Raw genomic sequence first — 24,706 nt, 5'->3', positions numbered from 1 at the left:
GTTACTAAAATTTTCCATTATAAAGCACGTTGTAAAAAATAAACAATAAAGGGTACTGGTTAAAAATGACTTTGGCACCAACTAAGCTTGGTCTTAATTCAGATTTATAAAGCTGAGCTACTTAATGTAAATGACTCTGCTTCCTCTGACTCAATTATTTTGTATTTCATAAAATAGGGGTAATAATAGTGTTTTGGATATAGGATTTTTGTGAGGATAGAATGAAATCATGTACATTAAGTATCTAGCACATAACGAGTGTGTTATTTTATAAAGAAAATGTATAAATGGAATAATTATAAAATGCAAATTTCACCCAACTTGGTTATAATATTTAATGATTTTTTATTATTAGATTTTCCCACTTAACAGGAATAAGAAACTATCTAAATGTATCATCCAAATGTGTTTATGTGAATACACATGCATTCATATCCTGTACAGATTTGCTGTTTGATTAAAGCAGCTATGCTATGGAGAGGTTCACTATAAAGCTTTTTTGCTGTTGTTAATGTAAGCATGGTGCCATGTTGCTGTTTTAATCTTTTATTTTCCAGCCTGGGAAAAACTTCCGCTATTCCTTTGCTGACTGCAGGAATGCTTGAGATGCATGCACCTATTCATTTTTAAAAATTTATTGAGCACAGGGTCCGGTTCCAAGATGGTTGAATAGGAACAGCTCCAGTCTACAGCTCCCAGCATGAGCGACGCAGAAGATGGGTGATTTCTGCATTTCCAACTGAGGTACTGGGTTCATTTCACTGGGGCTCGCCAGCCAGTTGGGGGCAGGACAGTGGGTGCAGCCCACCGAGCATGAGCAGAAGCAGGGTGAGACACTGCCTCACCCGGGAAGCGCAAGGGGTCAGGGAATTCCCTTTCCTAGCCAAGGGAAGGGGTGACAGACGGCACCTGGAAAATCAGGTCACTCCCACCCTAATACTGCACTTTCCCCATGGTCTTAGCAAATGGCACACCAGGAGATTATGTCCCATGCCTGGCTTGGAGGATCCCATGGCCATGGAACCTCACTCATTGCTCACTGAGATCAAACTGCAAGGCAGCAGCGAGGCTGGGGGAGGGGTGCCCGCCATTGCTGAGGCTTGAGTAGGTAAACAAAACTGCCGGGAAGCTCGAACTGGGTGGAGCCCACCTCAGCTCACTGAGGCCTGCCTGCCTCTGTAGACTCCACCTCTGGGGGCAGGACATAGCCAAACAAAAGGCAGCAGAAACCTCTGCAGACTTAAATGTCCCTGTCTGACAGCTTTGAAGAGAGTAGTGGTTTTCCCAGCAGAGAGTTTGAGATCTGAGAACGGACAGACTGCCTCCTCAGGTGGGTCCCTGACCTCTGAGTAGCCTAACTGGGAGGGACCCCCAAGTAGGGGCAGACTGACACCTCACATGGCTGGGTGCCCCCCTGAGACGAAGCTTCCAGAGGAATGATCAGGCAGCAGCATTTGCTGTTCAGCAATATTCGCTGTTATGCAGCCTCCGCTGCTGATACCTAGGCAAACAGCATCTGGAGTGGACCTCCAGCAAACTCCAACAGACCTGCAGCTGAGGGTCCTGACTGTTAGAAGGAAAACTAACAAACAGAAAGGACATCCACACCAAAAACTTATCTGTACATCACCATTATCAAAGACCAAAGGTAGATAAAACCACAAAGATGGGGAAAAAACAAAGCAGAAAAGCTGAAAATTCTAAAAATCAGAGCACCTCTCCCCCTCCAAAGGAACGCAGCTCCTCACCAGCAATGGAACAAAGCTGGACAGAGAATGACTTTGACAAGTTGAGAGAAGAAGGCTTCAGATGATCAGACTTCTCTGAGCTAAAGGAGGAAGTTCAAACCCATCACAAAGAAGCTAAAAATCTTGAAAAAAGATTAGATGAATAGCTAACTAGAATAACCAGTGTAGAGAAGTCCTTAAATGACCTGATGGAGCTGAAAACCATGGCATGAGAACTACGTGACAAATGCACAAGCTTCAGTAGCCAATTTGATCAACTGGAAGAAAGGGTATCAGTGATTGAAGATCAAATGAATGAAATGAAGTGAGAAGAGAAGTTTAGAGAAAAAAGAGTAAAAAGAAATGAACAAAGCCTCCAAGAAATACGGGACTATGTGAAAAGACCAAAGCTATGTCTGATTGGTGTACCTGAAAGTGATGGGGAGAATGGAACCAAGTTGGAAAACACTCTGCAGGATATTATCCAGAAGAACTTCCTCAACCTAGCAAGGCAGGCCAACATTGAAATTCAGGAAATACAGAGAACGCTACAAAGATAACTCCTCGAGAAGAGCAACTCCAAGAAACATAATTGTCAGATTCACCAAAGTTGAAATGAAGGAAAAAATGTTAAGGGCAGCCAGAGAGAAAGGTCGGGTTACCCACAAAGGGAAGCCCATCAGACTAACAGCTGATCTCTCGGCAGAAACTCTACAAGCCAGAAGAGAGTGGGGGCCAATATTCAACATTCTTAAAGAAAAGAATTTTCAACCCAGAATTTCATATCCAGCCAAACTAAGCTTCATAAGTGAAGGAGAAATCAAATCCTTTACAGACAAGCAAATGCTGAGAGATTTTTTCACTACCAGGCCTGCCCTAAAAGAGCTCCTGAAGGAAGCACTAAACATGGAAAGGAACAACCGGTACCAGCCACTGCAAAATCATGCCAAATTGTAAAGACCATTGAGGCTAGGAAGAAACTGCATCAACTAACGAGCAAAATAACCAGCTAACATCATAATGACAGGATCAAATTCACACATAACAATATTAACCTTAAATGTAAATGGGCTAAATGCTCCAATTAAAAGACACAGACTGGCACATTGGATAAAGAGTCAAGACCCATCAGTGTGCTGTATTCAGGAGACCCATCTCACATTCAGAGACACACATAGGCTCAAAATAAAGGGATGGAGGAAGATCTACCAAGCAAATGGAAAATAAAAAAAGGCAGGGGTTGCAATCCTAGGCTCTGATAAAACAGACTTTAAACCAACAAAGATCAAAAGAGACAAAGCCATTACATAATGGTAAAGGGATCAATTCAACAAGAAGAGCTAACTATCTTAAATATATATGCACCCAATACAGGAGCACTCAGATTCATAAAGCAAGTTCTTAGAGACCTAGAAAGAGACTTAGACTCCCACATAATAATAATGGGAGAGTTTAACACCCCACTGTCAACATTAGACAGATCAATGAGACAGAAAGTTAACAAGATATCCAGGAATTGAACTCACCTCTGCACCAAGCAGACCTAATAGACATCTACAGAACTCTCCACCCCAAATCAACACAATATACATTCTTCTCAGCACCACACTGCACTTATTCCAAAATTGACCACATAGTTGGAAGTAAAGCACTCCTCAGCAAATGTAAAAGAACAGAAACTATAACAAATGGTCTCTCAGACCACAGTGCAGCCAAACTAGAACTGAGGATTAAGAAACTCACTCAAAACCACTCAACTACATGGAAACTGAACACCCTGCTCCTGAATGACTACTGGGTACATAATGAAATGAAGGCAGAAATAAAGATGTTCTTTGAAACCAACTGGAACAAAGACACAACATACCAGAATCTCTGGGACACATTTAAAGCAGTGTGTAGAGGGAAATTTATAGCACTAAATGCCCACAAGAGAAAGCAGGAAAGATCTAAAATTGACACCCTAACATCAAAATTAGAAGAACTAGAGAAGCAAGAGCAAACACATTCAAAAGCTAGCAGAAGGCAAGAAATAACTAAGATCAGAGAAGAACTGAAGGAGATAGAGACACAAAAAAACCCTTCAAAAAATCAATGAATCCAGGAACTGGTTTTTTGAAAAGATCAACAAAATTGATAGACCACTAGCAAGACTAATAAAGAAGAAAAGAGAGAAGAATCAAATAGACACAACAAAAAATGATAAAGGGGATATCACCACCGATCCCACAGAAATACAAACTACCATCAGAGAATACTATAAACACCTCTACACAAATAAACTAGAAAATCTAGAAGAAATGGATAAATTCCTCGACACATACACCCTCCCAAGACTAAACCAAGAAGAAGTTGAATCTCTAAATAGACCAATAACAGGCTCTGAAATTGAGGCAATAATTAATAGCCTACCACCAAAAAATTCCAGGACCAGATGATGGATTCACAGTCGAATTCTACCAGAGGTACAAGGAGGAGCTGGTACCATTCCTTCTGAAACTATTCCAATCAATAGAAAAAGAGGGAATCCTCCCTAACTCATTTTATGAGGCCAGCATCATCCTGATACCAAAGCCTGGCAGAGACACAACATAAGAGAATTTTAGACCAATATCCCTGATGAACATAGATGCAAAAATCCTCAATAAAATACTGGCAAACCAAATCCAGCAGCACATCAAAAAGCTTATCCAGCATGATCAAGTGGGCTTCATCCCTGGGATGCAAGGCTGGTTCAACATACGGAAATCAATAAAAGTAATCCAGCATATAAACAGAACCAAAGACAAAAACCACATGATTATCTCAGTAGATGCAGAAAAGGCCTTTGAGAAAATTCAACAATGCTGCATGCTAAAAACTCTCAATAAATTAGGTATTGATGGGACGTATCTCAAAATCATGAGAGCTATTTATGACAGACCCACAGCCAATATCATACTGAATGGGCAAAAACTGGACGCATTCCCTTTGAAACCTGGCATAAGACAGGGATGCCCTCTCTCACCACTCCCATTCAAGATAGTGTTGGAAGTTCTGGCCAGGGCAATCAGGCAGGAGAAAGAAATAACGCGTATTCAATTAGGAAAAGAGGAAGTCAAATTGTCCCTGTTTGCAGTTGACATGATTGTGTATTTAGAAAACCCCCTTGTCTCAGCCCAAAATCTCCTTAAGCTGATAAGCAACTTCAGCAAAGTCTCAGGATACAAAATCAGTGTGCAAAAATCACAAGGATTCTTATACACCAATAACAGACAGAGAGCCAAATCATGAGTGGACTCCCATTCACAATTGCTACAAAGAGAATAAAATACCTAGGAATCCAACTTACAAGGGATGTGAAGGACCTCTTCAAGAACTACAAACCACTGCTCAATGAAACAAAAGAGGACACAAACAAATGGAAAAACATTCCATGCTCATGGATAGGAAGAATCTACATTGTGAAAATGACCATACTGCCCAAGGTAATTTATAGATTCAATGCCATCCCCATCAAGCTACCAATGACTTTCTTCACAGAATTGGAAAAAACTACTTTAAAGTTCATATGGAACCAAAAAAGAGCCCGCATTGCCAAGTCGATCCTAAGCCAAAAGAACAAAGCTGGAGGCATCACACTACCTGACTTCAAACTATACTACAAGGCTACAGTAACTAAAACAGCATGGTACTGGTACCAACGCAGAGATATAGAACAATGGAACAGAACAGAGCCCACAGAAATAATGCCACACATCTACAACCATCTGATCTTTGACAAACCTGACAAAAACAAGAAATGGGGAAAGGATTCCCTATTTAATAAATGGTGCGGGGAAAACTGGCTAGCCATATGTAGAAAGCTGAAACTGGATCCCTTCCTTACACCTTACACAAAAATTAATTCAAGATGGATTAAAGACTTACATGTTAGACCTGAAACCATAGAAACCCTAGAAGAAAACCTAGGCAATACCATTCAGGACATAGGCATGGGCAAGGACTTCATGTCTAAAACACCAAAAGCAATGGCAACAAAAGCCAAAATTGACAAATGGGATCTAATCAAACTAAAGAGCTTCTGCACAGCAAAAGAAACTACTATCAGAGCGAACAGGCAACCTACAGAATGGGAGAAAATTTTTGCAATCTACTCATCTGACAAAGGGCTAATATCCAGAATGTACAATGAACTCCAACAAATTTACAAGGAAAAAACAACTCCATCAAAAAGGATATGAACAGACACTTCTCAAAAGAAGACATTTATGCAGCCAGCAGACACATGAAAAAATGCTCATCATCACTGGCCATCAGAGAAATGCAAATCAAAACCACAATGAGATAGCATCTCACACACCAGTTAGAATGGCAATTAGTAAGAAGTCAGGAAACAGGTGCTAGAGAAGTTGTGGAGAAATAGGAACACTTTGACACTGTTGGTGGGACTGTAAACTAGTTAAACCATTGTGGAAGACAGTGTGGTGATTCCTCAGGGATCTAGAACTAGAAATACCATTTGACACAGTCATTCCATTATTGGGTATATACCCAAAGAATTATAAATCATGTTGCTATAAAGACACATGGACATGTATGTTTATTGCGGCACTATTCACAATAGCAAAGACTTGAAACCAACCCAAATGTCCATCAATGATAGACTGGATTAAGAAAATGTGGCACATATACATCATGGAATACTATGCAGCCATAAAAAAGGATGAGTTCATGTCCTTTGTAGGGACATGGATGAAGCTGGAAACCATCATTCTCAGCAAACTATCACAAGGACAAAAAACCAAACACCACATGTTCTCACTCATAGGTGGGAATTGAACAATGAGAACACTTGGACACAGGAAGTGGAACACCACACACCAGGGCCTGTTGTGGGATGGGGAGAAGGGGGAGGGAAAGCATTAGAAGATATACCTAATGTAAATGATGAGTTAATGGGTGCAGCACACCAGCATGGCACATGTATACATATGTAAGAAACCTGCACATTGTGCACATGTACCCTAGAACTTAAAGTATAAAAAAAAGAAATTTGTTGAGCACATACTATATGCCAGGCCCTGTAGGAGGTGCTAGAGAGGCAGTAGTGAATAAGTTCCATGCTTTCATGCAGTGTATCTTCTAGCGTGGAATCCTCAGTGCCCACGCCATGGACGCGTATTGGTTTGTGGCCTATTAGGAACCAAGCCACACAGCAGGAGGTGAGCGATGGGCAAGTGAGCATTACCAGCTGAACTCTGCCTCTTGTCAGATCAGTGGACTCTTATGGGAGCACAAACCCTATTGTGAACTGTGCATGCAAGGGATCTAGGTTGTGCAGTCCTTATGAGAATTGAATACCTGGTGATCTGGGGCGGAACAGTTTCATCCCAACACCATTCCCCCATCAATCCCCAACCTCCTAGGTCTATGGAAAAAATTGTCTTCCATGAAACCGGTCCCTTGTGCCAAAAAGTTTGAGGATCGCTGTTCTAGTGGGAGAAACAGGCAAGGGATAAGAAAAGTAATAATCTTCAAATAATGATACCATGAAGAAAATGAAAGAGTGACTTGATAATGTATTCGGGTGAAAGGCATGATTGCATTACACAGAGTCAAAGCAGGCTCTGAGAAGACAGGATTTTGAGCTGAAAATCACAAGAAAAGAAATGGATAAACAAAGAATAGGGCAACAAGCATACCAGGCAGAGACAACATCGTGTGCAAGTTCCCTGAGGTGGAAATAAGACAGTTTTACAAATCCCTGAGTAACTTGCATGTAAATCCAGTCAATCATTTTATTATTCACTAGATGAGCTCACCATTTAAAAGAACTCCTGAGCTGTATCCTCAGAGAATCTGATTCAGCAGGTGGCGAGGCCCGCAGATTTGCATTTGTAACACACTCAGGTGATGCCAATGCTACTAGTCTGAGGACCATGCTTGGAGAACTGCTGCTCTAACGTATGTTTTGTGAGTTTAGTATCTATTTGCTAAAAGTAAAGCATAACAAAATTTTCTTTTTTGTTAAAGACTAGACTGCATGCTGATGATCTGAAATTAGTTTTTGGAGGTGCAGTGGAAAAGTACACAAAACATTAAAGGTTAAAAGAAGTAGCCTCAATGTTTTATACTGCATTCAAAGCATCTATAGTAAGATGAGCTTAATTTCAATACAGCCAATTAGAGAGGGTTAATGTCACGGTTTTTGTTTGAATCAGGTTTCAAAAATTACTTTTTAAAACACTGAAAAGACTTTAAATGAGAGATTACTGATTTTCTAAACTTATTTTTATTTCTTGACTGTGAGATCACAGAAATTGTGTATTAAATCCTGTTAATCTGGAGAATATGGGAAGGTTGTTCTTTTCATCAACTGCCATTCAGGAGGACACATATGGAAAAGAGATGGAGAAAGGAAGAAGGACATCAGGCTAGTCAGCCAGATCAGCTCAAATCATTCTGGTCAGCTGAGCTGGGAGGACATATGTCAAAGAAGCCAATGTGCTCCTGTTCCTAGTAGTTGTTCTCAGGAAAGGATTTTATAAGCAAATTGCCTGTGCTTTGAACATTGTGACCTTAGTAGCATCAGGGATAGGATACGGATGATGAAAACAAAAGCTAACAGTTATCCAGCCCTTACTATATGCTACTGCTCTACTTGCTTTCCATGATTCATTGATAACCCTCACTACACACATGTGAGGTAGACGGTAGTAGCATCTCATTTTATAGACAATGAAAGTGAGGCAATGAGTGGTTCAGTAATTTAGGTTACTAGGCAGTAAGTTGAAAAGCTGGGATTCAAATCTAAATGATTTGAATTCAGTCTGACCTCTTAGACAATGCATTATATTGCCTCACATTTGACAAGAGTCTCTAAATGAAGATTTTTCAGGATTTGTTCCTGTAATCCATATGCACTCTTTTACAATGCAAGGATTCCACAATTTCTTTCTGTTTTTAATCTATCTGCCCGGGTCTGAAAAGATGTTCCAAAGGAGGACATAGAGGGGAAGACTTTTGGTGTAGTCACTGCAAAGAAGAGTTTTCTATGACTTTCTAGTGTGATCTTGGGCAAGTGACAAAAATGTTTTGAACTTAAGTTTTAGTACCTGGAAAAGGATGACAATGTTTATTCCACAGGATTGGACAATTAAATGAGGATTTTTCTGCCCACTGATACTGACATGTTCTGCACTATTCAGGTGTCCGTTATTCAGGTGAGTGGACAATTTATGTGCAATTCGTGGGATTTTCAAGGGTCATTTGACTTGGATTTTTGCCTTACCTGCTGACGTTAAGAACCTTAGTTAGATGTAACTCAACTGTAAGCCTTTGAATGACAGTAGGTCTAGAGTCTTCAGAAGATCTCCTTGGGCTATTTCTAAGTCAGGCTCAGGAAGACACACAACTAATTATGGACACGTGTCTAGCAACTGCCAATATCAAACAAGTGTATATTTGCTAATTATAGCTATGATTGAGGCAGAATGGCAAGGGAGAGCAACGGAGTCCCAAAAAGAACTGTCAACTGGCCTTCCAGCACGATTTTTCATTTTCAGTTACAGAACCACCACCAAAGATAATTTTTGACAACTCAACTTAATGGTTCATGTCAACATCTGGTTCTGACAATAACTAGAATTATTACTTCAAGGGTTCCTAAGCACCACATTTCACAGTTTTATAGTCAGTATTTAGAATAATTCTTTAGAACAATTTTTAGGTACTATAAAATATTTTTAAAAGATGATTTATCATATCCATAATCAAAAGAAATAAAATATCATTAAAATGAGTAGGACTGCATTAATATATAGAGGTAGATTGTCTTTCTAGATGCTTTAACTATCATCTAACCTACATCCAAGGAAGATAACTAGAAAAAATAAATAAGTGCAAGGGAAGTTAATGAGTAATGAATTATTTTAACTTTTATTTGATTATTTTCATTTACAGTTCTGGCACTGACACTTTTTTTAAAAAAAGATTTTAATTTTATGTAAAGATTGAACTTCAATAAAATAACTTAAAAAACATTTACATGTATATCACTAAATGTCCATAAAATATACAATACTTTTGATACAGCATAGGCTAGGATGACTTTGAAGGAAATGGTACATATTCATAATTTTTAAGAGATATCCCATATATCGCTTGTGGGAATAAATACTTATATTGAATTTGCCAAGACATCTGAAGTATTAAATACTATATAACATGCACTCAGAAATTAAAATATACAGTTTGAAATACATATATTTTAAAAGCATAAAACTGTGATTTGATTTAATCTAGGTATACATTAGAGCTTCTAAATAGAAATTTGAATATTTATTACAAATAAAAGATACTTTAACATCAAGTGATATATAGTCCAAAAGCTGCTAGGAGACAGTTTGGACGTGTAGAATATAAATTTCTACTTTGGCTAGAGTTGTCTCTTCTTTTTTAACCTTTAAATGAGATGGAATAATGTTGTCTGCTAAAACTTTAAAACTTTACAAAATGTTGGTTACTCATTAGCTGCATGATCCACTTCTTTTTCTCATTTATACTGACATGACAAAATCAAACACATGAACTTAACTGTCTAAAATAAAAATGTGAATATTACTGCTAAATGAAGGCATTTAAAATTCCATAGACCAAATTACTCAAGTACAACAGACTATATATTTTGTACATATAAAGATTTACATAAATTATATTGTTTTAGCTCACCAGCAAATTATAGGGATAAAATACTTTCATGAACTTCTGAACATCAACACTCTTATAAAACACCTCTTTGATGATTATTGGCACACAAAAATTTCCTTCTCTAAAGAGACAAGATACAAGAAAGAGTTGGTAGCAGTTAGCTATTTGGCATTTTTAAATGATTGCTATTTCTAGAAAAATAGCAGCAGTATTGCTCACCTAGAAGAGCTGAATGTACCGACAATTTATAGACTGCTACAACCTGAACCATTTCATCAAATTGGCTTTACATTATTGTACATGAGGCCAAGAAGATTGGTAAAAGTGACAGAAAACAGGATGTAAAGATTAATCCACAGAACAATTCTGAGCCTTCTTATTGGCAGCAGCTACATATGAGCTATAAATTTTAACCACAATTTAATACATTTTGCTATAAAGCACATATTATAAATTCTCTGCTCCTGGTCTGATATAATCATCTATTTCTTTTACTCATAGATACTGAAAAGGTCTTAATTTGGTAATTAAAAACTTGTCACAACAAGTGAATAAAAGTCAGTTGTTAGGTACTTAGTATAAGTTGACATTTTATAACTTGCAATATGGTAAAAAAAATCTGATTATAACAAAACATCTCATTAATTTTGTTGTTTTTAATAATTGTGCTGATGAAATAAAACCAAAATAACATTCCAACTCTCTCCACTGTATTACAGTATTTATGAACTGTATTAGTGTCACTAAATTCTGAGACTTTCTTAGATAAACATATGGATGGTATTTTCTAAAACATTCTTCCATTTCCACCAACTTCTGGATCTGTGAGTTATTCTAATATATTTTCAATATTATTTTGTTGTTAAAAAGCAAAAGGGTAAGTTGTCAGCTTATATTTTTCCTGATCATTCTTCCCCTGTATAACAGATACTGAAATTACAGCAAAAATTTCATAAATTCCTTGCTTTTACTGATTTCCCCTTTTAGAGTGAATAACTTAATATTTAGACCCTTATGTACTAAAATCAGGTTCAGTGGTAAAATTAAATTATGAAAAAATAGTCGGTATTCTCATAGCATTTTGTATCAGGGAACTACTGTGTATGGCTGGGAACAAAATTTAAAATGGACACATTACCTTTTATTATTTATTATTTAAATATTTTACATATATTAAAAATAATCATGTTTTGGGAAATGATTGACTAAGGAGCAACAATCAAAATTATTAGGAATGTTTACATTGAAGAAAATTATTAACGGCAAACCCTTTTGACATCACATTCAGCCCTATGTGTTTATATGCAGATGAAATGATATATCCTCTTAAGTCTAGTGCAGATCAGCCATCCAGCCTCAATAGGGATTTGGACCTTCTTCATTGTATTTTCCTAAGACATAATATACCTCTATCAAATCTGCAGCATGTTTCAAAGGAAGTCTGTAATTTTGGTTGAAAGCATGATACGTAATCTGTGTCTGTTTTAATATGGTAGGTCAAATCACATCATATATAAATTGTCCTACAAAATATATATTTGATGATACTTCAAATGGAATGTTTCCAAGTTGATAGTGGTAGCCAAATATGCTGGGAACTTAAAAGGTGCCTAATATAAAAAAACCTGCAAAATTTAAACATTTAATTTTTAATATACTATAAATGTTCACCAAATCTAAAAATAATACCCTAATTGTATAAGGTTCCTTTTCAAGTAATTGTTTCTAAAAAGTTAGTTATAAATAATTCTTACACTGTGCCTCTCTGTCTTATACTTCAAAGATATGGAATATTATCTTTAACACTATATAAATAACAAATAGTCCTTTAAAGTAGGGGCTCAGGGGAGTAGGGGAGGAGAACTGTGGCTAATTTTCCCTGTTATTATGTGCATTTATGGTTATAAAGTTGAAAACATTGTTTTCTTATATCAGGGAGAACAGGCCATGTTCTGCTTTAGGAAATAACAAGAGTCCAGTTTCTCCTTTAATAAAGTTACTGTGCATCAGCCCAGCTGAATTTATAAGTATATAGTTAAGGCTACATATACAATAAAGAGAAGGATTGAGGCAATTATTTTGATTAAGTCCAAAAAATAAATTTTTAGAGAGCACTTTATTGGTCTACTTTTTCTCCTTATTATATTTTGATTGTACCACATAGTAGCTTATTTTTCACTTCAATTTACCTGTGTAAAATATTAGATAAGAAATTTCTTATGAGATAAGAAATATCAATAGAATAATAATTTTCCCTATTAAATCATATCTGCTTTTCTGAGGAAAAAATCAATACTAATATTCCCTTGGAAATCAATTGTTAAAGCACCTAATTCAAGGAAAAAACCTCTATAAAATATTAATTTTTTTTATTATATGAAATGACCAAAGGGAGAAAATGTTTTTATTTTTGGTTAATGGATTTTTAGGGCACTAAATTGACAGTTTAAGCACATATTATACCTCTGGTGACTTAGAGAATGAACTTCCTCAGCTGTATTCTCAGCTTGATAACTGTGATAGGAACAAGCCAGACATTAAAAGAATAGAGTATCTTGGAGACTGGAAGAAATATTTTGAATATGGAGATAGCCACCTTTTCTCTCCAAATACAGTACCTTATTAGATGTTTAGAGCCATTTAAAAATGCATCAAACTGATGTATTCCTAACTGGCCACAGAAGATTCATTCATATTTTTCCTGGAACTAGCAAGTAATTTTGTGATCAAGTAATTTTGTACATACTATATAGTTCTTAATAGAGAAGCAAAAATTAAGAGTTCAGTGATGAATTACCATAAAAACCAATGAATACTTTGGAAAGACATTGTAGAAATATAATTAAGCCTGCATTTCTTATAGACGTGCTATATTAGAACCAATTATCTGTTCCAATAGGCAATCTCGATTTTTACACAAGAAGGAAAAACTAAGCCAAGAATAAGAAAAACACAGAGACAAATCTATGTATCTTTTTTTTTTCTGGTAAATTCTCAGGAAAATAAGAAAAGTGTGCAAAATAAAAACGAGTTTATGCTCTTAAAGTAAAAAAAGACAAGTACAATTAAATAATAATATGTGACATTTCCCTTAGGAAGAGTTAATAAAAAGTTAAGAAAAAAGTCCCATTATTTTTATTAAACAAACACCAATAACAGCAGGATTATTTCTGCCACTGATTTCCTTCCTCTTTTTTGTTTCAAAAATTATTGTTTGAATAAAAGAAAGGGGAAAAATGGTTTGCTTGCAGCTATGTATGTAACACAAATGAAGGCACAAAATAGTAGGACTCCAAGGCCAATGAGGAAGGTGTAGTGATTTGGGCATGAACAAAAACTGACCCTGATATACAGTTAAAGATCCGGCACTATTTTGCATTTATAATTGCATACCTAAGTGACTAACCAATTTGGAACCCATAAAAACCTTTAATCTGTTACTTTCTGAACATAAAAGGTACTTCTCAAAACTTCCTAGCTCATCTGTGCAAATGTATGCCTTATCACTGATGCAAAAAAAAGAAGTATGAAAACGACCCCTGACAGATCATATTTTCATAATGTTCAAAAGATAGTGTGCAGAGTCAGTATCTGAAGAACTCCCAATATCTGAATTGGAGAGAAACAAAAATGTGGAATCCAAAGGAGATAGGGACAGCTGTGCCCTTGTAGGAGGCACTTTGGAATTTGTTGATGAAATCTTACTTGGAATTTAGTTTGTAACAGCTGATCAGAGATAAGCCACTACTCTGTAGGAAAACTGAGGGCCAATAGGCCATCTTTTGACACAGAACACCCTTGGACCATCTCCCAGAATCCTTTATAAATATATTATACATATGTAATTTGGCTAGATTAGCACTGACTCTGTTGCCACTAATAATTATAAATGGTCTTAGGAAAGAAGGATAACACTGAAGTCACTGGGTACAATATTCATTTTAGACTATTTCAGGAAGGCATTACACACATTTGCTTAAGAATTATTAGATTAAAATCTCTGTAAATATTTTTAAAAATATTGTTCCTTGTGGAAAAAAAAAGTCATCATGGTTGTATCTTCCTCCTAATCAAGTATTCTAGAATATGAAGTCAATCAAAACTAGACTGTGGAAAGAACCAGATTAGAAGCAGGGCAGTGAAGTCACCAATTGCTGTTCTTCTCCCCCCAGTTTGTTTAAATAACTAAATATATGAGCAGCTGAAAATTATTCCACATCAGAAGCATCATTGTCAGAAAGATGATAGTTACTTCCCTTTACCCGAATATATTCAATATATCTCCCTTCATCAGAATCTGAAGTGCCACATGTACATAGCCTGTTGTCAAAGAGTGATTCAATTTCCTCTAATTTTTTGCCTTTGGTCTCAGGAAGACAGCCGTAGACGAAAAGGAGTCCCACAGCAGCAAATCCAGCATAGAGGAAGAAAGCTCCTGCAACGGAATATAATAGATACATGAATATGAATATATAGAGAGAGGCTTAAGTTGGAAAGATTACTTGATTTTGACTTTTTTTTTCTGGTCAGTCATGCATAATCACAGTATGAAATGGACCAAAAAATTACTATGAACCTGGTTTACTCCAATTGTTCCAACTCTGTGAATATGATGTAATGTATCTTTCTAAACTCAAGTATAGAAACTCAAGAATAATAGACCAGGCTCAGATGTAAGTTTGGCTTTGAAGCCTTTCCTCCCTTCCCTGACTAGAGGGAATTATTCTCTTCCATGTGCTATCACAGCATGTTGTTGAGACCCCTAAAATAACAACCAAGAAATATTATAATTATGTACACACACGTATGCTTGCCTTGTCTATTACACTAGAGGCACTTTGAGGTCAGAAGAAGTTCCTTTCTTATTCATCTTGTGTTTCCAGAACCAAGTATAATGATGACATTGCAGAACGAATGCCTCAGTGGAATACATGGCAACTCCATCCTTCCAGTTTCTCATGTCCAAAGTCTGGGAGTCATCCTTAATTTCTACCTTACTCTCATGCCTAACATCCAATCTGTTAGGAGATCCCGTTGGTTCTACCTTCAAAATATAACCCAAAGATGGCCAGTTCTCACCACTTCCATAGATAAATATGGTCTAAGGGCCATCGTGTCTCATCTGCATTACTGCAACGGTCTCCTAACTGGTCTCCTTGTTCCTTCTCTTGGACCTCGACAGTCCATTTTTTTTCCATGGCACATGTCATCATCTGACATACATTGATGTTTACTAATTTGTTTTTCGTTTCCCTCCACTAGAATGTAAACTCCATGAAGTCAGAGAATTTTGTTTTGCTGTAAGATTATGCATGTCAATGCAGAACAGCCAGAAACACATAAATATTAGCTAGTTTGGTTTTCTAAGGGTCATGATAGCAAGCCTAGATGGATGAGATATATGAATGTATGACTTGTTTATATTCTCTACACATTTCCAAGATGGACTTTTAAAATAATTGAATTCCGACCAGCCTGGCCAACATGGTGAAACCTGTCTCTACCAAACACACACACACACACACACACACACACACATAATTGAATTGCCAATTTGAATATAAGAAACTATACTTGTACTTTTGATGGTGGAAAACAACAAAGTAAAATGGAGCCCCTGTCTAATTTTAGGCTTTCAGTCCAGACCATCATGTGTATGAGATGGGGGAAGTAAGATGAAAAACTAATGTGACAATTGGCTGGAGAAAGGATATCAGACTGGGAGTGGGAAGAACTGAGTTTAAGTGTTGGCCATGTGACTTCTGGATAGTCATTTAACCTCTTCTCTGGGCCTCTGTTGCCTCATTAAGCAAAATAAGGGGGTTTCTCAGCTCCTACTTAAGTGTTGGCAGTTTACAATTCTGTAAATCTTACAGCCAAAATCAGGAGCATGTATAGGAGGTATAGTTAAGAGATGGTTGAGAGAGAGACCTGATCTGTGTAATGGGGAAAATAATTCTTGCTTTGCCCAACTGTAAAGAATAGAAATAATGTATGTTATCATGCCCATTAGAATTCTGAATATCAGTTGCTCAAAAAAGCGATGGCCAGATTGTTAAATTCTACTGAATGACCAGGAAAGGAAGAGTTGCTATTAAGATACAGAATAAGATTAGTGTGACTAATTAATTGGGATGTTTTTACAAAAAGGGTGATACTGATAAGCTAGCTCTTGGAGAATGGGGGAATTTTGACAAAAAAAAAATGAAAGGAGATGAAGTCCTGTGTTCTGAGTACAGATATGCAAGACTGTGGAGGTAGGAAGAGAAATGGAATCTTTAGCAGGGAGGGACAAAGACTGGATAGTAATTATGATGAAGATAAAGAAAAAATAAGTACAGATGGTAAAACATTTTAGATTAAACTAGGCTTCTAAACTACAAAATCTGTAACAGCAAACCCAGTTTGACTTTTAAATATAATAGTATATTTTATCTTCATCATTATCTTTCACAATTTGGGAACAGTAGCATAATTAGAAGTAACAAATCAAATCTGTCAGTGCTAAACTCACTCCTATAGTTAAAAAACATTCGTTGGGTTAGGAAGATTCCTGAAGTTGATTACAGATTCTTTCTTGTGACCTGGATTCCCAAAGCTGAATAATATCAAGGAATTGCTATTAAAATACAAGACCGTTATTATAAAATCTGAGGAATCCAAAGCACGCAAATGCCAAAACTGCCTACTCAGTGTGGGTTCCAATGGTTAGACCTGTGGCTAAGTCGTGGAGGAGTGTGGGCAGACCTGGGAGGCTGTGACCTGGTCCATGTCATGGTCAAATCAGTCACTATCTCAGTTTCTCATTTATTCCTCCCTTGGAGTGAAAATGGTAAGAAAAAATGTCTGTAACGAGTCCATCAGGACTATTGAACAGTTAGATATTCCTCACCTTTATTCTAAGGATTTAAATCTTATTAGAGCCCTACATTAAGTTCCAGATTAAAACAACTATTTAATTGAATTACACAAATTGAGGACTCAAAGGCCATGTTTGACTGAATTTCAGTACTACCTCAAGAGAGAAGCTTTGACATAGTGCCCCCCAAGAGATCTCTTTAGCCACATGTGCTGTATATAAAATGGCATATCGGTGATATAGCAATGATACTTTTTAGTAATAAACATTATTGAATGGGGGCACAAGGCAGACCTGTGTAAGCAATATGGTTGAGGAAGGAATCAAATTTTGAGATCTTATGAAACAATAAAAAAGGAGGCAACAAAGAAGACATAACTATTTCCAGAGGAATACACGATTAGGATGTATATTTATTAAATGAGGAATATAAATGCATAGCTTACATAAACCAGTAACATGTGGATTAAAATGAGACACAAAAAGGGAGAAAAACTAGCCTGAATGAACTGTTTTTCTACTACTAGAGAGTAGTAGACCAAATGGACCAGTGCTCTGACATGAGAGAAGCTTAATGCAAAGCAACACGCTTTTAACTGTTTATTTTTGAAAGAATTCTGCTTATGCCCTATTTAAATTTCATTACGGTTGCCTCATTTTTCTCATGGTTTTCTGGCAGGATAAATTCAAGAAAGAGGAGCTTTGCTGTCAAAAGTATAATCATGTAAACTTTTATTATTTGGTCTATGCCTTTCTATGAAAAATGCTTTCTCAGGATGCGAGCATATACTTAGGTCTTCAAATATTTAAGTGTTCTCTAGAATCAGTAAATACGAGGAAATATTTATTGTGCTCGTATTTATTATGTCATGAAGATAAGTTTATGAATTTATGGAAAAATTTTAATTGCCAAATGGGATCCAGCTGAATATACTAAATATATATCCAGTTTAAAATGCCAGTGCCTTTCCTTTCCAAGAAAATAAATATTTCAAATGTCTTAAGCGGTGATTAGGAGAGAGAAGAGTTTTATGAAGATAATAAAAGCATTAGATAAATACTATTAACTAAAAGCAAATACCAATTCAGCATGTTCAGAAGAGACGGGGAATAGATTTTTATGTTTCATCATATTCACCATTCATCTGCAAAATTTATCCATGTATTTATTCATTTGACAAACACTTTTTGGTGCTTATCAGGTGAACAGGATGCCTTGGGAGGAACTGGGAATGTAACAATGAACAAGGCACAGTCCTGGCCCTCCAGGGATTTATAGTCTACTAGAGAGAGCTAGGGGCAGACAAACCTGTTCTTGCAAAGAGAAATGATAAGTGCCCAGAGCACAGAGTAAAGAGATTGTGGGGAGATCAGAGAAGCTCTTCTGGGAGAATGGTCTAAGCAGCAGGCATTCCGTCTCTACCACAAGGACTTATGAGGAGATTAGAATGAAACCTCATACTTCATCATGAATAATCCTATTGCAACCTATAAAGTCATGTGAACAATGCAGAAATCTTTTTTCTAAAAAGCAAAGTCTTTTCCTGACTCAGCCACTAAGCACTATTGTTTTTCATTTTGAATTATGGCCTCCATACATTTGCATTTGAATACTTCCGTCATGTTTACACTTTTGCAAGTGGTAAGTACTGGTCTCAGAGGACACTGAAATGCACAAGCACTGGCCTGAGCAGCACAGGTGATACAGTGGAAGGTATGGCCACAGCACAGCATACTGTTAAGCATTTGAGGAAGCTACTTTCAGCCCTACGCAGATTCTGCTCTTGGACTGGACGCTATGCCTGTCACAGGACATCTCATTGGCCCTAGACTCCCTGCCTACATCTTTTTACCATTTTCTGTTTTTTTTTGTTTGTTTGTTTCTGTGAAACTAAAAGCTATGGTGTAAAGACTTCCACCTGGGGAGATAGCTGGGAGATGTCTGAGTTGGGAGAGGGGTTGGGTGACAGCCCTAAGCACTGTGGAACAAGAAGCAGTGCTGTTTAGGATAGGAGAATCCCTCTCTTCTTTCCCAGACACATTTCCGATGCCTTTGGAGGACAAGAAAGCCACATGGAGATACTTATAACAGCAAAATATAACCACATAGTCTCAATCACAAATGATATTATAGTGTATCTAAAAATAGTGATAAAAATAAAAACAAAACTATGTTAGAAAAAATATTATCTTACCATAGTATGTAAGATACTCTGCTGTGTGTAAAAATGTTAGTGAAACCAGGACATTGAAAATCCAGTTTATTCCAGATGAACATGCATTTCCTGTACTTCTTGCCCAAAGGGGATATATTTCAGAATTCACAGTCCAAGGCATTGGTCCCATTCCTGAGAAATAAAACATTAAAAACTTTAGTAAAATAGCATGTAAGAAATTTGAAAAATTATAGTTTATCTACTCCAAAAAGAGGCAATTCAATTAATGCAACAGTATAATAAAGTCTTTGTTTACCAGGTGCAAAGAAGACAAGATATAAAATAAGGCCCAGAAGTGCAGTCCAGGAGTATGGAGTAGGGCAGAAATTGTAAGCCCAAAATATATCTTCTCTTTTGAACTTGGTTTCATTTTCACACCTGAAAAATAATGCAATATAAGTATTAACTTAATGTTTTTGACTACAGTTGCAGAAATTCAATATGATCATATTTATGTATTTGGAAATTCCTTAATGTCTTAAGAAAGAGTCCAAAATGTTTTTCTTAAAAAATAAGAACTAAATATACAGTATTAGATATGCGAGCTTGTATAGGAATTTTACAGCCAAGTATAATTCAAGAGCAAAACAAAGACACCGTGTTTTATAACCATTTCACATAAATTAGACATGATTTCTAATTAGTCCCTGGAAGCTGCAGTAACACTTCAGTACCACTGAGAGTCAGTATGTGGCAGTGAAAAGACCATGGCATTTGCAATCATGACAAGATTCAAATTTCAGAGCCAGATACTTTTCATCTGATAAAATGGGGATAATACTTTGTAGACTATTTTAAGGATTAGAAGAGTAACCTGTAAAGGGTGATGGGGTGGATGAGGGGAACAAATGATTCTATCTGATTCCAAATAGCCCTCTCCCTTTCTGCTCCGTGTCCTTGCTTCTCTACCAGTCACTCCCTGATGACCTTGCCTTCTTAATCCATAGTAAAGCAAAGGGTCCTACAGTTTAGATCCATTCTGAAGTTGAACTTCCAGTTCTTTACCTTAATTGCCCCTGAAGATATTACCAGACTCAAAAACATTCCTATCCCCTATTGTCAATTTATTGTTCTGTCTCCTTCAACCTCTATCTTTGAACCTTGTCATCCAAGCCCTATTGTTACCATATTTATGAACTCATCATAACATTCCACCTGTCTTGATGATTTGGGTGCCTGCTCAGTCTACCTCCTGTCATCCCCTGCCACATTCATTTATTTTTAATTCATTGGCCTCATTTAAAAAAATTATTTTATTTAAGTTCCAGGATACATGCACAGGATGTGCAGGTTTGTTACATAGGTAAATGCGTGCCGTAGTGGTTTGCTGCGCCTATCAACCCGTCACCTAGGTATTAAGCCCCATGTGCATTAGCTATTTATCCTGATGCTCTCCCTCCTCCCAGCCCCCACAGGCCCTAGTGTGCATTGTTTCCTTCTCTGTGTCCATGTGTTCTCATTGTTCAGCTCCCGATTATATGTGAAAACACGTGGTGTGTGGTTTTCTGTGCTCCGTATAATGCATTGGCCTCATAGGTCCTTATTTAATCTCCAACACTACAGAGACAGCACTTTATAGTTTCCTTGATTTGGAACTGTTTTACTTCAGACTTTGAGCCTTCCTTTTCTGATCACAACCACCACTTTGTTTATCTCCTCATTTCCGATCATCTGTGCTACACCCAGATCTGCCTTTGGATTATCCTCTCAGTATTCGTTTACCTCACTGCTCAGCTTAGACCACGCCAATACAGGCATAACTTGGAGATATTGCGAGGTCAGTTCCAGACCACTGCAATAAAGTGGGTCACATGGATTTTTTGGTTTCCCACTACATATAAAAGTTATGTTCCCATGAAAGTGCAGTCTATTAAGTGTTCAATAACATTGTCTAAAAATGTACAAACCTTAATTTTAAAATATTTTGATAAAAAATGCTAACGATCATCTGCACCTTTCACAAGTCATCATCTTTTTGGTGGAGGGTCTTGCCTCAATGTTGAGGGCTGCTGACTGATTAGGGTAGTAGTTGCTGAAGGCTGGGGTGGCTGTGGCAATTTCTCAAAATAAGACAACTGGGAAGTTTGCCAAATTGACTGACTTTTCCCTTCACTAAATATTTCTCTGTAGCATGCAATGATGTTTGATAGCATTTTACCCAGATAACTTCTTTCAAAATTGGAGTCAATCCTCTCAAACTCTGCTACTGCTTTGTCAACTAAGTTCGTGTGATACTCTAAATCCTTTGATATCATTTCAACAATGTTCACAGCACTTTCACCAGGAGTAGATTCCATCTCAGAAACTACTTTCTTTGTTCCTCCTTAAGAAACAACTCCTTATCCGTTCAAGTTTTATCATGAGATTGCAGCAATTCAGTCACATCTTCAGGCTTCGCTTCTACAATAGTTCTCTTGCTGTTTTCCACTATATCTGAAGTTACTTTCTCCCCTAAAGTCTTCAGCCCTTTAAAGTCATCCATAAAGGTTGGAACAACTTCTTGCAAACTTCCAAACTGTTCATTTGGTATTTTGACCTCCTCCCATGAATCACGAATGTTTTTAATAGCATCCAGAATAGTGAATCCTTTCCAGAAGATTTTCACTTTACTTGGCCCAGATCCATCTGAAAAATCACTATCTATGGCAGCTATGGCCTTATGAAATGCATTTCTTAAATAATAAGACTTGAAAGTTGAAGTGACTCCTTGATCCATGGGCTGCAGAATGGATGCTGTGTTAGCAGATATGAAAACAACATTCATCTTGTACATCTCCATCAGAGCCCTTGAGTGACCAGTGTCATTGTCAATCAGCAGTAATATTTTGAAAGGAATCTTTTTTTTTTTTTCTGAGCAGTAGGTCTCCATAGTGGCTTAAAATATTCTCCAAACTATGCTGTAAATATAAGTGCTGTCGTCCAGGTTTTGTTGTTTCGTTTTAGAGCACAGGCTGAATAGATTTAGCCCTTCTTAAGGGCTCTAGGATTTTTGGAGCGGCAAATGAGCATTGGCTTCAACTTAAAAGTCACCAGCTGCATGATCTCCTAACAAGAGACCCAGCCTGTCCTTTGAAGCTAGACATTGACTTCTCCTCTCTAGCTATGAGAGTCCTGGATGGTATCTTCTTCCAACAGAAGGCAGTTTCATCTACATTGAAAAATCTGTTGTTTAGTATAGCCACCTGATATGGTTTTGCTGTGTCTTCACCCAAATCTCATTTTGAATTGTAGTTCCCATAGTCTCCACGTTGTGGGAGAAACCCAGTGGGAGGTAATTGAATCACGGGGGTGGTTACCCTCATGCTGTTCTCATGATTGTGAGTGAGTTCTCATGAGATCTGAAGGTTTTATAATGGGCTTTTCCCCTTTTTACTTGGCACTTCTCCTTCCTGTCGCCATGTGAAGAGGACATGTTTGCTTCCCCTTCCTCCATGATTGTAAGTTTTCTGAGGCTTCCCCAGCCCTGCAGAACTGTGAGTCAATTAAATCTCTTTCCTTTATAAACTACCCAGTCTCAGGCAGTTATTTATAGCAGTGTGAGACCAGACTAATACATCACCTTTATTAGTTATCTTAGGTAGATGTTCTGGATAACTTGACGCAGCTTCTCCATCAGCACTTGCTGCTTCACCTTGCAACAAGGTGTGAAGTGAAAACAGCTTCTTTCCTTAAACCTCATGAACCAACCTCTGCTAGCCTCAAACTTTTCTTCTGCAGCTTCCTCACCTCTCTCAGCCTTCATAGAATTAAATGGAATTAGAGACTTATTCTGGATTAGGCTTGTGCTTAAGGGAATGTTGTGGCTGGTTTGATCGTCTATCCAGACCACTCAAACTTTCTTCATATCGGCAATAAGGCTGTTTCACTTTCTTATCATTTGTGTGTTCACTGGAGTGGCACTTTTAATATCCTTTAAGAATTTTCTTTTGTAGTCACAATTTGGCTATTCAGTGCAAGAGGCCTAGCTTTCAGCCTATCTCAGCTTTCAATATGCCTTCCTCATTAAGCTCAATTATTTCTAGCTTTTGATTTAAAGTGAGAGTCGTGCTACTATTCCTATCACTTGAACATTTAGAGGCCATTATAGAGTTATTAACTGTAGTGTCTTAGGGAATAGAGAGGCTCCAGGAGAGGGAGACAAAGAAGGAAACAGCTGGTTGGTGGAGTGGTCAGAACACACACAACATTTATAATTAAGTTTGACGTCTTATACGGGTGCAGTTTGTGATGCCCGACAACAATTACAATAGTAACATTAAAGATCACTGATCATCATAACAGATATGATAATGAAAAAGTCTGAAATAATGTGAGAATTACCAAAATGTGACATAAAGACACTAAATGAGCACATACTATTGGAAATATGGTGACAATAGACTGGCTTGATGCAGGGCTGCCAGAAACCTTCAGTTTGTAAAACAAAATGCAATGTCTGTGAAGTGCAATGATGGCAAACACAATAAAATGAAGTATATACTGTCTTCACTAGCCTCTAGAATCCATTCTTCCTCTATTTTTGTCTGCCATTTTTCACCATTTGAGTTCCCAACCCGGTGTGGCTTATTAACTTCTTTCAACAACCACTTCTCAGAAACTGAGCAGTGTTATGAAACCATGCTGTTGGGCTGTATTAAAAGTTCATGCCATTTTATCTCAGTTGGTTCCCTAATGATGCTTATTTTATGCTTTATTGTCTTCTCTACTGAATTATCTGCTTATCTAAGAGTAGACATTCCATAAACTTTTGTCAACTATTGCCTCAATTAATTAAAATATTTCTTACTATCTTGTAATCCTGAAATCTTTCCTTCTGTTTCCTATGTGACGAACTTACCTCCTTTTTTTGGAAGATTTATCAATTTCAGTTGAGAAAAATAAAATAAAACCAGGAATTTGGAGATGCTTTGTAGGACTTGATACATTTGAATCTGAAGAACAGATCTTTTAACAATTGGAATTCTTTTAAAAGAATTGAGGATCATTACTTTGAACATCAATTTTTCTCTATCAGCTTCTACTTTTCTATATTTTTCTCCCAATATTTGAGAAAAGAAAGTTTTTTAAAAAACATTGTAGGTGTAGGCTTCCTTCCTCCCTCCGGTGGTACAAGTCTGTCACCCTTTCTGAGGACTGCCCTTCTTATCAGTGTTCTTGCATCTCATTCTCCTGCCTCCTCTGGGGTCACGTTCCATCAATATCTCTTCTTTTCC

General features: G+C 37.1%; 1 protein-coding gene across 2 annotated transcripts in view; it reads right to left on the bottom strand.

Moving 5' to 3' along the window:
* Window positions 1–9,620: 9,620 nt before the first annotated feature.
* Window positions 9,621–24,706, bottom strand: part of SLC2A13 (solute carrier family 2 member 13) — a 337,234-nt gene continuing 322,148 nt past the window's right edge. Inside the window, exons 8-10 of one of the 2 annotated variants that reach the window (XM_522353.9) lie at window positions 19,750–19,871; window positions 19,473–19,625; window positions 9,621–14,853 (exon numbers count right to left, since the gene is read on the bottom strand). In XM_522353.9, coding sequence (XP_522353.3) covers window positions 14,627–14,853; window positions 19,473–19,625; window positions 19,750–19,871 — 502 coding nt within the window. In that variant the 3' untranslated portion in view covers window positions 9,621–14,626. Of the gene's footprint in view, window positions 14,854–19,472; window positions 19,626–19,749; window positions 19,872–24,706 lie in introns of those variants that run through there. The other variant, XM_016923641.3, reaches the window with a different exon arrangement.

The sequence above is a fragment of the Pan troglodytes genome, chromosome 10 (genome assembly GCF_028858775.2).
Source record: "Pan troglodytes isolate AG18354 chromosome 10, NHGRI_mPanTro3-v2.0_pri, whole genome shotgun sequence".
NCBI lineage: Eukaryota > Metazoa > Chordata > Mammalia > Primates > Hominidae > Pan > Pan troglodytes.
The sequence above is the reverse complement of the archived record's forward strand: the minus strand, read 5'-3'. Positions and strand labels throughout refer to the sequence as shown.